General features: G+C 37.6%; 2 protein-coding genes across 3 annotated transcripts; both read right to left on the reverse strand.

Moving 5' to 3' along the window:
* Nucleotides 1–376: 376 nt before the first annotated feature.
* isy1 (ISY1 splicing factor homolog) lies at nucleotides 377–5,864 on the reverse strand. The gene is made up of 11 exons (XM_052610465.1): nucleotides 5,740–5,864; nucleotides 5,365–5,387; nucleotides 5,233–5,284; nucleotides 5,025–5,090; nucleotides 4,898–4,940; nucleotides 4,691–4,803; nucleotides 4,056–4,173; nucleotides 3,742–3,864; nucleotides 1,492–1,610; nucleotides 1,314–1,400; nucleotides 377–919 (listed from the first exon to the last, which is right to left on the reverse strand). Exons 1-11 carry the CDS (start codon nucleotides 5,740–5,742, stop codon nucleotides 812–814), a joined length of 855 nt encoding a protein of 284 aa, XP_052466425.1. The 5' UTR covers nucleotides 5,743–5,864; the 3' UTR covers nucleotides 377–811.
* Nucleotides 5,865–8,204: 2,340 nt separating this feature from the next.
* cnbpb (CCHC-type zinc finger, nucleic acid binding protein b) lies at nucleotides 8,205–11,254 on the reverse strand. 2 transcript variants are annotated; one of them, XM_052610466.1, is made up of 5 exons: nucleotides 11,094–11,254; nucleotides 9,901–10,025; nucleotides 9,745–9,810; nucleotides 9,381–9,579; nucleotides 8,205–9,314 (listed from the first exon to the last, which is right to left on the reverse strand). In XM_052610466.1, exons 2-5 carry the CDS (start codon nucleotides 10,001–10,003, stop codon nucleotides 9,197–9,199), a joined length of 486 nt encoding a protein of 161 aa, XP_052466426.1. In that variant the 5' UTR covers nucleotides 10,004–10,025; nucleotides 11,094–11,254; the 3' UTR covers nucleotides 8,205–9,196. The 2 variants fall into 2 exon arrangements, with proteins under 2 accessions (XP_052466426.1, XP_052466427.1); XM_052610467.1 differs by lacking the exon at nucleotides 11,094–11,254 and adding an exon at nucleotides 10,709–11,048.
* Nucleotides 11,255–14,003: the final 2,749 nt, after the last annotated feature.

Raw genomic sequence — 14,003 nt, forward strand, 5'->3', positions numbered from 1 at the left:
ATGATGAACTTTGATTTTGTCTGCCGTGTCATATCACAAAAAATAGCGGAAAACATGCCATTGAAGCTTATCTTAATGTCTAATTTATACTGTTATTTAAAATGTAAAAAAAAGTGAATTTGATCACAGAATTTTTGGGATTATAAAAAAGACACAAAGCCTGTATTATATCACTGCAGAAGAAAGACACTTTGGCAGCACAAGGATATTAGATTTAGCTCTGATTGTGTAAATGTGACTGTGGTTTATCTGAGTGACTTCAGTCTGGCTGGTCACATGAACCAGATCGTCTCTCATCAGAGACTGGTTTGGACCTTAATCTAATATTAGTACTTTCACATGCATTTACAAAAGAAGCACATTAACAGCATACAGATATTGTAAAAAAAATCATTTTACTTGTCCCAGAAGTGTAAGTGAACATGGTATACAAAATATTTACAGAGATTGTTTGTCCTTTCACAGGCTGAACAAATGAAGGATGAACAAATTAAGTTGTTTTTCCATTTTCAAGAACCAATTTGCAAAAAATAAAAAGTTTCATACTTAAATGTAACGCACAATTTGACACAATCAGCATAACACCGATGTCAAGAGTATGGTCCAAATAGCACAGATGTTACACAGCTTAACAACTAGATGTTAACCTCAGCATCACACTGATCATCTCAAATTAATCTAGACAGATATTTTCATTTGTTTGTGCTGGTTTGAACACTACTGTTCAGAAGCATCTTCAGCCTCATCAGCTCTGTTTCTAATACAGCACACGTGATCGCTCGTCTCGTGCTCAGCGTTGCTTCAGATGCCACTATAAACCGAGCAGTGCTTTGGCCTCTTCACTCTGTGCCATCAAACTCTCGCTGGCGTATTTCTGCAGCAGCTCCATCTTCTTCCGTCTCACCAGGGCCTCCTCAATCTGTCAGCCACAAGAACATTATTTTAACAGAGTTTTACTTTACTTTACTCATTTTAAATGTTCTGATTAAAGAAATGGTTCACCCAAAAACTATAATTGTTATTTCAACACAAAATTCTCAAAGGAGACTGTTTTTTTTCTGTTTTAGTTCACAATAGTCTCAAACTGACCGTGAATTGAAAGCTTTAGTGAAAAGTTTACTTAAGTTAAATTTTGAGAATAAATAACAAAAAATTTTAAAGAAAAAAATGACTCGAAATATGGTGCATAAATCATTTGGACTACTATTGGATTCTCATAAATTCTTCTTTTGTATTTCCTGGATGTCATGTGGGCTTGGAAAGTAAATAATGGTACTTTCATTTCTCTTTCATTTTGTCAAACTGAAACAAACCTCCTTCTGCGTGGGAACAGGAACATGAGCGATGAACGCCTGTGAACCATCTTCTCCCTCCATCTGTTCTCCCATTTCATCATCAGACTGCTCAAAATACATTACACCATCAGACAAATGTAATAAATGTAGAGGGAGAAACTGAATTAAACAGAGCAGCACGGACGGAGAGGTTTACCTCTTCATCTCGGACAGCGTAAATATATTCCTCTTCTTCTTCTGTGTCTTTCACACCTCCACCAACAGCTAATCGAGCCTCTTTGTCTGCTTTCCATTTCTCAACAGCCTCTGCTATGACTGCCGGACCAGAAAACACAAATCAGGATTAACACTTGTGCATTATATGTGACTCAGAGTTACACACTTAATTGTGCGAGCGTGTGCTTCAGGTCACTGGACAGTCAGCTGCAGAGGGATGCTTCAGATGAGTCGCTCCAAACCTGCAGCTGCACGTCTGGCATTGGCTTAACAGACTCAAATGGGAAACACATGTCAGGAAATGCTATCAGCACACAATGCCACAACTGTACCACAGCGTACATTCACACAATGCAGTGCTTCATCCGGATGATGCCAGTGTGTGAGCGTCTAGAACACCCTGAATCTGGTTTCAGAGGGGTCTTGTGGTGGTTCGGTTCATCTGAAGGCACGGGGAGCCCAAAACACGTGCTGCTTCTGCTCTTGCTAATGATCTTCAGCACTAACTCAAGTTAAGTGAGTGAGGCAGCTGATTTACTCCTGCCTTCAGCACAAAATATTCATATGTAATGGCATAATAATAATAATTATAGTAGTAGTACTACTAAAATCAGCTTCCCTCTCAATCTATGGCCAGGTTTACATACAGTGTGTAAAGATGCAGTCTCCCAAAGGGGTTCACATTAACATCCCAATCCATCATTTGTTGAGCTTTGATCACAATTAAATGATTTTATATTTTTATTACACATGTAATCTGGGTTTGATTCATTAATAAGCACTGCAAAATCAATTTGATCCGTGTCCTGATGGATGTGGTGATTTCTGTACGAGTCAGATCCATGGATGTGAGAGAAACACTTTGTTAAAAAGTAAACTAACATAAAATAAATGAATAAAAACCTAAATCAAAAGCACTAAATTAATTAGTTATGACATGCTGATTATACTGTTTTTGTCCCATGCTAGAAAATTATTTTTGCACTATCAAATAAGATATTGTATAATAAACTGCACATATGTCACATGTTAACTTTGACAGCCCTGACACATACAGACAACCGGTCTGAAGAAAATTAGCAAGGCTGCATTTATTTATTGAAATATAGAGTAAAAACAGCAATGTTGTCAAATATTATTACCATTTCAAATAATTGTTTTCTGTGTGAATGTAATGTACAACAATCAAAGGTCACGTTATCCTTCAGAAACCATCATAACCCTCATCATCATTAATATTTATGAGGAAACTGTGATGCATTTTATTTTTCAGGATTCACAGATGAATAGTTATTTCAAAAGAACAGCGTTTATTTAAACTAAAAATCTTTCATAGCATTATAAATGTTTATACTGTCACAAACATTTAATGTGCAAGTATTCTTTATTCATACACACCCTAAAGTTTTGAATGGCTGCATATATCACAGTTTCCACAAAAACATTGAGCAGCACAACTGTGTTCAACACTGATAATAATCAGAAATGTTTCTCGAGCAGTAAATCATCATATCAGAATGATTTCTGAAGATCATGTGACACTGAAGACTGGAGGAATGATGCTGAAAATACAGCGGAGCATCACAGAAATACATTACACTTTAACACAGATTCACACAGAAAACAGATATTTGAAATTATAATAATATTTCACAACATTACACTTTGTACTCTTTTTTTCGTCAAATAAATGCAGCCTTGGTGAGCAGAACGGATGTCTTTCAGAAACTAAACTAATGTCATTTAAAGGTTTGACAGGTAGTGTGTGTTTATCACATCCTCTGCTACCTCTTTTACTCTTTTTGTTCTCTATTATTTTCATTTTTATTTGCTGATCTTCTAGTTTTACTTCCTACAAAATTGCATATGCTTCATGTTATTACTTTAAGTTAACGATACTTCATTTGTAATCATTATAAATCGCTTTAATGAGCTTCTGGCTGAAATTAATTCATGTTATCTAGCTTTATGATCCTTATATTGTATGATTATCTTGAACTGTTCATCCGTGAAATGAACATTACTTGGACACATTCACTTCTGCTTTTTAATGTAGACGCATTAAATGACTCCCAGTAATCTACCTTACGCTTCAAACTTGACATTGCTGTATTGCAGTATTGTTGTCTTGAATGCTAAATAAAGAAACATGACCATCTTGTAATCAGGTCAATCACAAACATCAGTATCGGTCAGCCTGTGTGTCTGGTGTTCAGCTGATCTTGCCCACCTTGTTTCTCATACTCCTGCTCCAGCGGCACTAAAACACCGTCGTCCTCATCTCTATAACCATAATAGTCAGCATCTATTTCCTTCATCAGCTCACCGCGGGTTTTTCTGGGTGCTGGCACAGCTGCAATGAGAAATCACACAGATTCAGATGATCATGTCATGCTGGCCCGAGGAATCGAGCGCCAAAACATGCTGACATCAATAATTCACAGGAAGTCCCAATGCTTCATTAAACCAGAGATATCATTAACCTCTCCGCTGCATCATATCATCACACAAAGATCAAATGTTGTGTTGTGTGACTGAACTTACGCTCTTTTTCGAACAGCTCTCTAACTCCTGGTAAGTCTTTGGCCGCACCGAAATACTTGTATCCTCTGTTTCCCGGCACCTCTTTACCCTCATGATCCAACATCTTCGGCCCCACTCTCTGTCAAACACAGACACAGACACCAAATACTGCCAAGACGCAAATACACTGCACAGTCTGCGACTCACATGTGGACATAAAACAAAGATTATATGATTTACAAGAATATATATATATATAAAACAATGAAGAGATATTTCAGATATTTTACTTTTGTTAAGCCACTAACCACATAATGTAAATGTGTGACATTGCTCGGGTTAACTCGGAAAAAAACAAACCTAACACTGAAACATTCTTGTGTTCGTTTTCTGAGATTAGTTTAATATGTTAATAAAACTGGAACAAGTGCAAAACTGAACTATTTGCACCTCACTATAGATGCTGTAAAAACACTGTAAAAAAATACAAATAAAATAAAGAATCCTTGTGTTTGCACACACACACTGATTCAGACGACAGATCAGTCCTTTATTTGATTTAATACAGCATCCATATGCATTAAATGCAGTATGATTAGAGCTGAAACAGACCAACAGGTGCACTAACACTCATAGTTCAGCACTGATATTCTTACCCTATAGTCCGGGCCTCCCAGCTCCTTGATCCGCACTTCCCAGTGGCCTTTCTCTCGGAGCAGTTTGTTGATTTCATCATTCAAGTCACGAATCTTAAACTCACCCAAACCAGCTGAGGAAGACAGGCAGACAGGGGTTCACTCAGTAAACACCACATGGACATTCAATCTTGACATATATATATATATATATATATATATTCTCACCGTTCTGAATCTGGGCGACTTTCTTTGAAATCTCACTGATAATCTAGAAGTGTATGAAAGATGTTTGTGAGTTAATATGCATGTAAGCGGTATCTATCAGAAGCAGCGCTAGTGTGTGATTCCTGACCTGTCTCCTCCACTTCTCTGCTTTGGGTAACTCGTTACACTCTGAAGCAAGGAAAGGTCTTCTCTCCTGCGAAAGTGTCATATGATCAGGTGAACACAGAAACAGATCTCTCATCACATCAGTGTTAGGTGATAAAGTGTCATATGATCAGGTGAAGATCAGAGATGCTCTCAATCATCACATCAGTGTTTAGATGATAAAGTCTCACTTTAATCTTTCCCTCTTCGAGCTGGGCTTGACGAAACCTGGCCAGAGCCGTCCTGAAAAGTAAAGAGACAGCATTGCTAGAGATCTGACAAATCAAACCAGAGAAATATAACGTTAGAGAGAAAACACTTACATGGCCTTCTCTGCGTTTCGAGCCTAAAAACAAATAATAAAAATAGTTCATTAAAACAGGTTGTGTTTAAGTGCTCACATGTAACACTATGGTATAACATAAGATATCTATTCTTATGAAAATGTCTCTCAAACTTCAGAGTCTTATAAGTATCCGATTAGAGGAGCTCCGTCATGTAACGTTATGTTTATTATTAAATCTGTTTATTTGAAAACTTCCGTTAACGGTGAAATTACTCCGCTCTTGAGATTCGCTTCTTATTACAGTAGATTCATTCATTTTCAGACAAAAGCGACGTGATTACTTTTATAAATGTACACCAATACAAATATGATCATTCAAAATTCACTAACTAAAGAATAATATATATTTTACCATGTTTGTAGTTCAGACGTTCAATCCTGCGTGAGACCAACGGTGAGCAAAGCACGACGCGTGGATATGACGTGTGCACAACTTCCGGCGCGCCAAGCGATGACAAATCACACATACGCTTGATAAGGAGGAATGTCGCATGTGGGTTTATTTACTTATTTATTTGTATTTCTTAGTATACTCTCGGTGTTAACTAGAAAGTACTTTGAAAGACGTCTGGAAATGATCACGAGGTCATGAGTAAACGCAAACATGTTTTTCAAAAGGCGTCTTAGGACCATCTACCGGTGAGAGATAAAACTGCACTTCAAAAGGCCTTTAACTCATTAATATTACGATTGACAAAAAAAAAGTAAACGCAAAGCCTTCTTCAAAGATAAACCATTTTCTGTTGTCAGTGAACTTGCATTTCCTTCATTTTTCTATTATATAAGATTGAAGTTGATTGAATTTCCCCTTCGTTACATGTGTATCTTACAAGAAAGTGAAGCACACTGCATCCACAGATGAGTATAAACAGTGTCATCTAATCTTCCTCTCTGTCTGTTTCTGCTGACACGGCAGCTGGACTGTTTCTGCTCATTTTAACAGGGATTTTACAGCTTCTTGAGGGAAAGCTGAACTGAGACTTCATGCTCTTAAACTCCTAGTGTCTGTAATAACTCGTGGCATCATCAAACACTGAAACATGTTCCTGCGTTGACACACTTCTGGGGAAACTCCATTGCACTCCACTGCGACTGAGGTCTCAGCTTGGTAATGTTTGGTGCTTCCTTTAACCTCTTCAGCTCTACAGCCTCAGTTGAACCCACGTGCGAGTCAAATATTGCATCATCATAATAATTATGTAGAAATCTGTGGAGCACAAAACTAGACATGCAGTATATGGTATCTTTTAAAAGCTCAGAACCTCAGCTTTCATAGAGACCCAATCACTTTTGCATTTATGTTACGTGAAAGAACATTATAAGGTCTGAATTTGACCCCCCTCTCTTGAGAAAATCATATGAATAATAGTAAATTTCATGTTTATATCACACAAACATAGACAAGTCACATATCTAATGGAAGCTCTCACTCTCAGGAATATCAATATGTAGTTTATTTTACAGATTATACACTTGACATTAACATAATCATCACTACTTCCACTAGCCCCAAATGGTATATCAGCTAATTCTTTCTCTTCACGTGTCTGTGAGCATGCATGGCCAAACGACACTGTAATATCTCTCAGATGTGCAAATCAAAACATGCCATGCAGCCAAAAACTTTTATTAGTTTGGATTATATGTGTTTATCATAAAATTGTGAATATATACAATATAATATATGCAATATTCCACCACTGTGTAAAAATTCAGGGTTTTCTGTAAATGGAGACCATTTTTCTAATTTTTCTCCAGCTTTTTTAAGTTCAGTCTTTAACTGCAATGAATGAGTGTAGAATATAGTAGTCCCCTCATCATCTCCTCATCAGGAGACTTTACTACGAAGTCAAAGACGATGATCATCAACTCAAATAAGACCAATCTGCTGACAGGAGATGCTTAGATGCATGTGAGAGCCAAACAGAAATGGACTGAATCATTCAGCTCTCCACAGCTGAAAAACTGAGCTCCTGCTCTCCTGTTACACTGAAGCTATGCTTAGCTTTGCTCTTATTGATCCATGGTAACCCGATAGCACTTCATACCCCCCTGACATTACTTCGCCCTCTCATTTGGCTTCAAGACACCTAAAAATAAAGTTTCTATGTACTCTTATGAGTCACATGACATCAGCAGCAAAATTCAGCCCTGCTTCGGTTTCATTATATTGCTTTTCGTAATACCATCCATTAGTGTTTGCACAAACAAGGAATGTAACTTTAAGTAAAATGTGCTGTTTATAGTGTGTCGTTGAATAATTTATTGATGCAAGTCATTCCTTAAGTTAGGGTTCATCAGACACCTGGCAGAGCAGCTGTTGCCCTGAGCTATAACCTCACACTTGGCTCTGAATAGACACCACAGTAAACTAAACTGGGCATTCACTCGTCTGTCAGAGGACTCTATGGGCTTTTAATGTGCCAACAGAAACACAGAGGTGCGTTTATACAGATGTCAACAACTGTTACAAGGACGTTTTCTGCTGCACACCAGAGATTACATTTTTTATATAATTTAATTATTTAATAGTTTTTTTTTTATTTATTTATTTTTTTTTTTGAAAATGAAGTCATTTTAGAAAATACCTTTAACTAAAAATAAATAAATATATATATATATATATATATATATATATATGTGTGTGTGTGTGGATGAGCATTCAGTTTGCAAGGCTCACTCACAAAAATAAAATATATGTCCAAAATGTACCGAAAATCCAAGATACCATCTATAAACCAGAAGAATCAGGGAAAAGTGTGTGTATTGGTGTGATGAAACGGTAACAGGAGACCACTCAGAAAAGAAACGCCAGTCTTTAACCCCTTCCTCCTCCAGATTTATTGATAGTTTAAAATTACATTTCTATGTCCTAGAACTTCAATTGCATTTACCTTCCGACTTAAAAACAGAGTACAAGCAAATGATAGTTTTTTTTATTATTATTATTATAATTTTTAGAGTAGTCTAAGTGATATTGTACAAAAATAACATTTTGATTTCTGTGAAAACATTCACCTTTCTTACGACTCCTAATCTGTTTTATGACCTTTTTTTGTGTTTTTCTTCTTCTTTTATTGTTATTTCATTGAAGTTTCCACCTTGGGTAGAGCGACCTGAACTCCGTCCGTCCGTATCGCTTGGGATCATGGCCGTCTCGAAATGATCAAAAACAGCCCGTGTTTTACACAGGATGTCATTTTCTGACACTGTTATTACTCAAGGTTTCCAGAATATGCTATAAAGTTGTTTTGCGTTACATTACAGGTTCTGTATTTTGTTGTTTTCTCCACATAGCTGCGTGCTGCTGGTTTGGCCTGGATAGACCCGACCGTATGTGTCCTGTGCTGCTTTTCCAGGTCAATCACTCGTAGGCTACCTCAGTCTCACCTCTAAAACAAAAAATGCAAATCATTCAGAAGCGAGCGCTTCCCTGATCTCTGTATGGTTCTTTTTCACCATCTTTTTTTTCTTTTCTCTCCGAGGTCCACGAGCCTCTAGAGGCCTACTTGACAAACGCTCTTCCACTCAACACATCTCACACATCCCTGTTCACCAGTGGCATGGAAAGGGGGTTCTTTAACAAAGCATTATACATAACACCTCTACCAAACTAAACATAAACATTTTTTTTGTATTAAATGCAGAAAGTGGAAAGTTTTTTTTCCACCCCTTTCCTCCTTTTACATGTCAAGAGCTCACTGGCCTGGGAATAGCCTCTATCTGCCAACCGTTGGCCAGTGAAGAGGATTCAGAGAAAATAATACAACCATCAATCAGAAAAAGGAGGGGCGAACGAGGAGACGGGACTAAGCGGTGGCCTCGATGGTGCACTCTTTGGCCACATGACCAGATTTCCCGCAGTTGTAGCAGTTGACTTCGCTGGCCTTGCTGCACTGTACGGCGACGTGTCCGATCTCTCCGCACCTGAGGAGCACAAGCACAGATCAGGCCCAGCGGTTCGCCACCCGGCTCGTTCGGATCGCTCCTCACCTGTAGCACTTGACTTTCTCACAGCCCTTCTGGATGTGTCCGAAGCCGCCGCAGGAGTAGCACTTCTGCTCGTTGGCGTGGTCGCAGTCGCGCGCCATGTGTCCAGCTTTACCACAGTTGTAGCACACCTGCTCGCGCTCCTTCTTGGGCTCCTTGCAGTCCCTGGAGATGTGGCCACCCCTGCCACAGTTGTAGCACGCTGCAAAACACACGCCAACGCATTCAGAAAAACAGATCCGGCTTTCTCCTATTCTTTAAACAGCGAGGAACACTGACTCACTAATATGCAAAATGTCCACATTCAAAACATCTCAGAGATTTAACAATTAATAAGAGCCCATTTTTTTACATTTCATGTCCTTACCATCCTCAGTCCTCTCACAGTCCCTCGCAACGTGGCCTGGTTCTCCACAGCGATAGCAGAAGAGATCTAGTGCAGGGCAGGAGAAACACAGTGTTTACCCAATCAGCTCGAGAAATACCTGTGTGTTCAGATCAGTTCAGAGCGAGCGGCTCTCACCTTTCCCTCTGCCACGGCCCTTCCCACGGCCACGGCCAGCGTTCGGACAGTTCTTGATCCAGTGGCCCGTACGGCCGCAACCAAAACACTCGCTGCTGCTCATAGCCTCTGACTGCACCCTACAACTGAAGGAGAGAGCAGAGGTCAGAGGTCAAGATTAAACCTGATGGGGAGAAAACAGCTAGAGTGATGTCAGATGTTCAATGAACACATGGAAATATTCACTGGACTCGCAAGTAATTAAGGAAAACAGTACTCAAGTGCATGAGCAAATTTTACTGAAACCAGTTGTAAACCAGTTTATAAGCCATTATAATTTGCATTAACTTTAAATGAATTTACATGAATAATAAAAAAAAAAAAGATTTGCAGTTTTCAATAAAATGCCATTTACAAAATAACTCGTTTCATGATACAGGTCTGCTGAATAAAGTCTTAAAAATACGTTTTATTTGTTAACATTAAGAGTATTTTTTTCTCTCTGTCTCTGATGAGTTCTGGACTCGAGATCCGCTCGATTGAACCGATTCAAGATTCGAAACGAATCGTTCGCCAACTGGACTTCGCTACAACTGTCACAACTCGCGTAAAAACACGTGGTGCGTTTATACATAAACTATTTAAACCTGCCGACCCTTTGGAGCAAAACGATTAAACCCGATGCTGTTCGAGGGGAGAGTTGGGAACGATGCCAGAAAATCGTACAAATCGAGAATCAAAAGTCGCTTGTGTGAAGAAAAATGCTGCCTAAGTGGACTGTGTAAACAACACCGATATGAAGCAGAGTCGCTACAGTATCTGCACTTACACGCAGAGAGCGAAACACGGTGATGAAGATCAGCAGTAGTCTTCAGGGCTGATCTGTGGCCCACAGACCCTCTCTCTCACTCTCAGAGAGACCATCCAGTCCCACGGAGACATTATATCTATCCTTCAGCTACCTTCAAACCTCATCATCCCCGCGATACAGCGCTCACCGACTCTCCGCTCGCAGCCTGTCGCAGCAGGCCAAAGTGCGCGGCAGAAAATATCACTTCTGTCCCTTTCTGGACGCGTTCAACCGCAACGATTCGCCTTAAAAACACAGCTCTGGCATTTCACGACAGCGGAGACACTCTCCGAGCGCGTGACGGTGTCACAACACGGTGTGCATCGAGTTAAATGTCGTATTTTCGTCCTTTAAGGGAACTCACCTCGGCGACGTGACTCGTTGCTGTTTATTTTCGGTTCCTCCTCTCTGCGCTGCGCCACACGCGGTTTGCGCACGGCACGCTCGCGCTGACTCCTGTGGCCCCGCCCACCGCGCTCTGCGCACGGCACTATGGGCTGCAGTGACTGATGGAGACACACGGGGCCACACACACACACACACACACACACACACACACACACACACACACACACACATCTATATATGTAGATATACAGAGCTGGGTATTACTGATTACATGTACTCTTCAGGAATCGGCTAAAACACATCTCTTACATCTTTATTTGACACTCTAACTCTAGCACTCTTTATTCTAATTATATTATTTTATAAAAATAAAAAACACTTAAGTTTACAGTTTAGACTTGCACTCTTTTCATTTGCTGCTTGTTTTCTCTTGCTTCTCTATTCTTTTTCTATTCTGTTCTCTTTTTATTTATTTATTATAATTTAAAAAGTAAAGCTAACTGAGACTTCTTATAGCACTTGTATATCATTGCTCTTCTGTCTATTTGGATAAAAGCTCTGCTAAATGACTAAATGTCAATGTAAATGTAATCTGGGTTACATAATCAGATCCCGAAAATTAAGAATTTGTAATTAGATTAAATTACAATTTCAAATACTTGGAATCAGATTACAGTTGATTTTTTTATTAATTACATGATAACATTTTATTGACACAATACCAATGAATTATTCATCATTTATTGATTCTCCCCAATTCCTCTTTTTTTTTAATCTTTTAAATGTTATTTTCTGAAACAGCCTGTTATATACACTCAGAAAGTCTTCCAGTTGGTTTTGTAGACATTCACACAAAGACAAGTCACTAGTCAGGTGCATATAATTAATGCTTTTGTCTTTCAAACTATTTAAGACACAAATTCATGTCATTTCTAGGCTTATTTGCATGGCTTCCATTTTTATTTATTTATTGGCCATCTGAACCTCTTTCATCTAATAAATTACCTTCAGACAATTAAAAATAATCAAGTTCACATATTTAAGTCTGACATGTGCATGTACACGGTTCTCTGATGTTGGTTAATAATCACATGACATGCAGGTAAACAAATACAATATGTATTTTGATTGATGTTATTTTAAAAAGATTTATTTTAAAGTGACATTTTTATGGTTGAATCCCCTGCCGTTCCTTCATGAACACATTATATAATGTTTAACCCATGTTGTTACTAACCATCAATGGAATAGAGTTTGTTTTTTCTTTGCATTTTGATATCAAGATACAGAATTATCCTATTTAAATCAACGTGATAAGTTATTTCAAAAGTATTCTTAAAGTAAACATAAATTAGTTTTTGTGTTGTAATTTGGATTTTAGTAAAGGATTATAATTTTTAAGTAAGAATCTATATATATATATAGACTGTGTGCACAATAGGCAAGTTGTATTTTTGAGGATTCATTTTATAATTCAACAACTGCAGTGTTCTCGGTCAATCCAAAATGATAATAAACATCAAACCTGAATGTTTAAGGAAGTTAAAGTGAGGTTTGGGCCATGTATGCACAATTATTGGGCAACTATTAGTGTGCAGAAATATTATGCAAGTAAAGGATAAACAGACATTTCACCATCATGTTTATTTTCATCATGTAACTCAGTTTACAAATACACATTTCTGACATTTAAAATAACAAGAAGAATACAGGGTGCTGATCTGCCTGCCTCACTTTCCCTCATTACACAAATACACATCACCTGATAGCTTCAATCCAGCGTGCATTCACGTTTATACAGCTGGAAAATATGATGATAACATGTTTGGAAGATTACCCATGAACACTCCCCTCCTTGATCTAAAAATATCTGCCATTCATTTAGTGACATTCAACACCCTTAGTGAAATATGATAATATTTAGTCATTATTATTTAAATCAGACTCAAACTGTTTGTGATAAATCAAGATCTCAGGAAAATGTTAAAGATATATATATGTCAGTATTCCTATGAAATATTAGATATTATTATGAAAATCTTGCCAATTATTACTCCCATTAATACACTTATTTTTTCATTATATTGCCCTCAAAACCCTGGCTATTTTACACACACATACTGCATAAGGGAAAATTGTATATTAAATAATTCTGTTATATCTTTCATAACAGTTCATCTTTATACAAAGTTTGGTATAAAAAGAAACATTTATCTGTGATTTAAAAAATCCCACTGTTTTTGCCTTTTCATTTCTATTCATGTCTTTTTATAAAATAAAATAAAAAATACTTTTTAAAGAGCTGGTGAGCTTAATAAAAGACATAATAACATATGAATAAAATATACATTTTCAAAAATGCTGTTTTTCCATTTTATGTATGCATTAATCAATGTAATGACATGAAAACATACTAAACTCAAAATTTTGGATGCAAGTGAATTATTAATATTTTATTGATTCCCCTTATTTTTTCTTTTTCTTTTTATAATTTCCATTAAAAAAAATCCCCCTGTGTATCATAATGAGCTTTAGCTATGACTATATTCACAATAATGGTCCTGCAAATAAAGATGCAAACAATGCATCAGAATTCAGGTGAGAAAAGCACCTCAGAAATAATTAGACGATGTATGAAACACATGATGCAAGTTACCAGACACTGGTGATGTATATCTAACATTATGAAACGCAGTGTCCTCATCGCTTCCGCTAGCTTCAGTAGCTGTTGATTCAGGAGGTCTGGACTGAAATGTCTAAACACTAATGCCCTAATGTTTTCATGCTTGTGATGCTTGTTCATATAATGCAGGGTTTCCAAGTGTTTTTGTCAGCCAAAACCCCTTTAACACGAAATATGTACTTGAAATATATCACAGGAAGTTAATATTTCAATTATTTAAAAAAACATTTTTCAATTTTCACA

This window comes from Carassius gibelio, chromosome A11 (genome assembly GCF_023724105.1).
Source record: "Carassius gibelio isolate Cgi1373 ecotype wild population from Czech Republic chromosome A11, carGib1.2-hapl.c, whole genome shotgun sequence".
NCBI classification, from domain to species: domain Eukaryota; kingdom Metazoa; phylum Chordata; class Actinopteri; order Cypriniformes; family Cyprinidae; genus Carassius; species Carassius gibelio.

What these genes read in the sequence shown, in the direction of transcription:
- cnbpb (XM_052610466.1), bottom strand. Translation starts at nt 10,003, where the DNA reads ATGAGCAGCAGCGAGTGTTTTGGTTGCGGCCGTACGGGCCACTGGATC. An exon ending in GGGCCGTGGCAGAGGGAAAG is followed by an intron (nt 9,811 to 9,900) that starts GTGAGAGCCGCT and finishes GCCCTGCACTAG; the next exon opens with ATCTCTTCTGCTATCGCTGT. An exon ending in GAGAAAGTCAAGTGCTACAG is followed by an intron (nt 9,315 to 9,380) that starts GTGAGGAGCGAT and finishes TGTGCTCCTCAG; the next exon opens with GTGCGGAGAGATCGGACACG.
- isy1 (XM_052610465.1), bottom strand. An exon ending in TGGGAGGCCCGGACTATAGG is followed by an intron (nt 4,174 to 4,690) that starts GTAAGAATATCA and finishes TGTGTTTGACAG; the next exon opens with AGAGTGGGGCCGAAGATGTT. An exon ending in GCAGGAGTATGAGAAACAAG is followed by an intron (nt 1,611 to 3,741) that starts GTGGGCAAGATC and finishes CTGGTCCGGCAG; the next exon opens with TCATAGCAGAGGCTGTTGAG.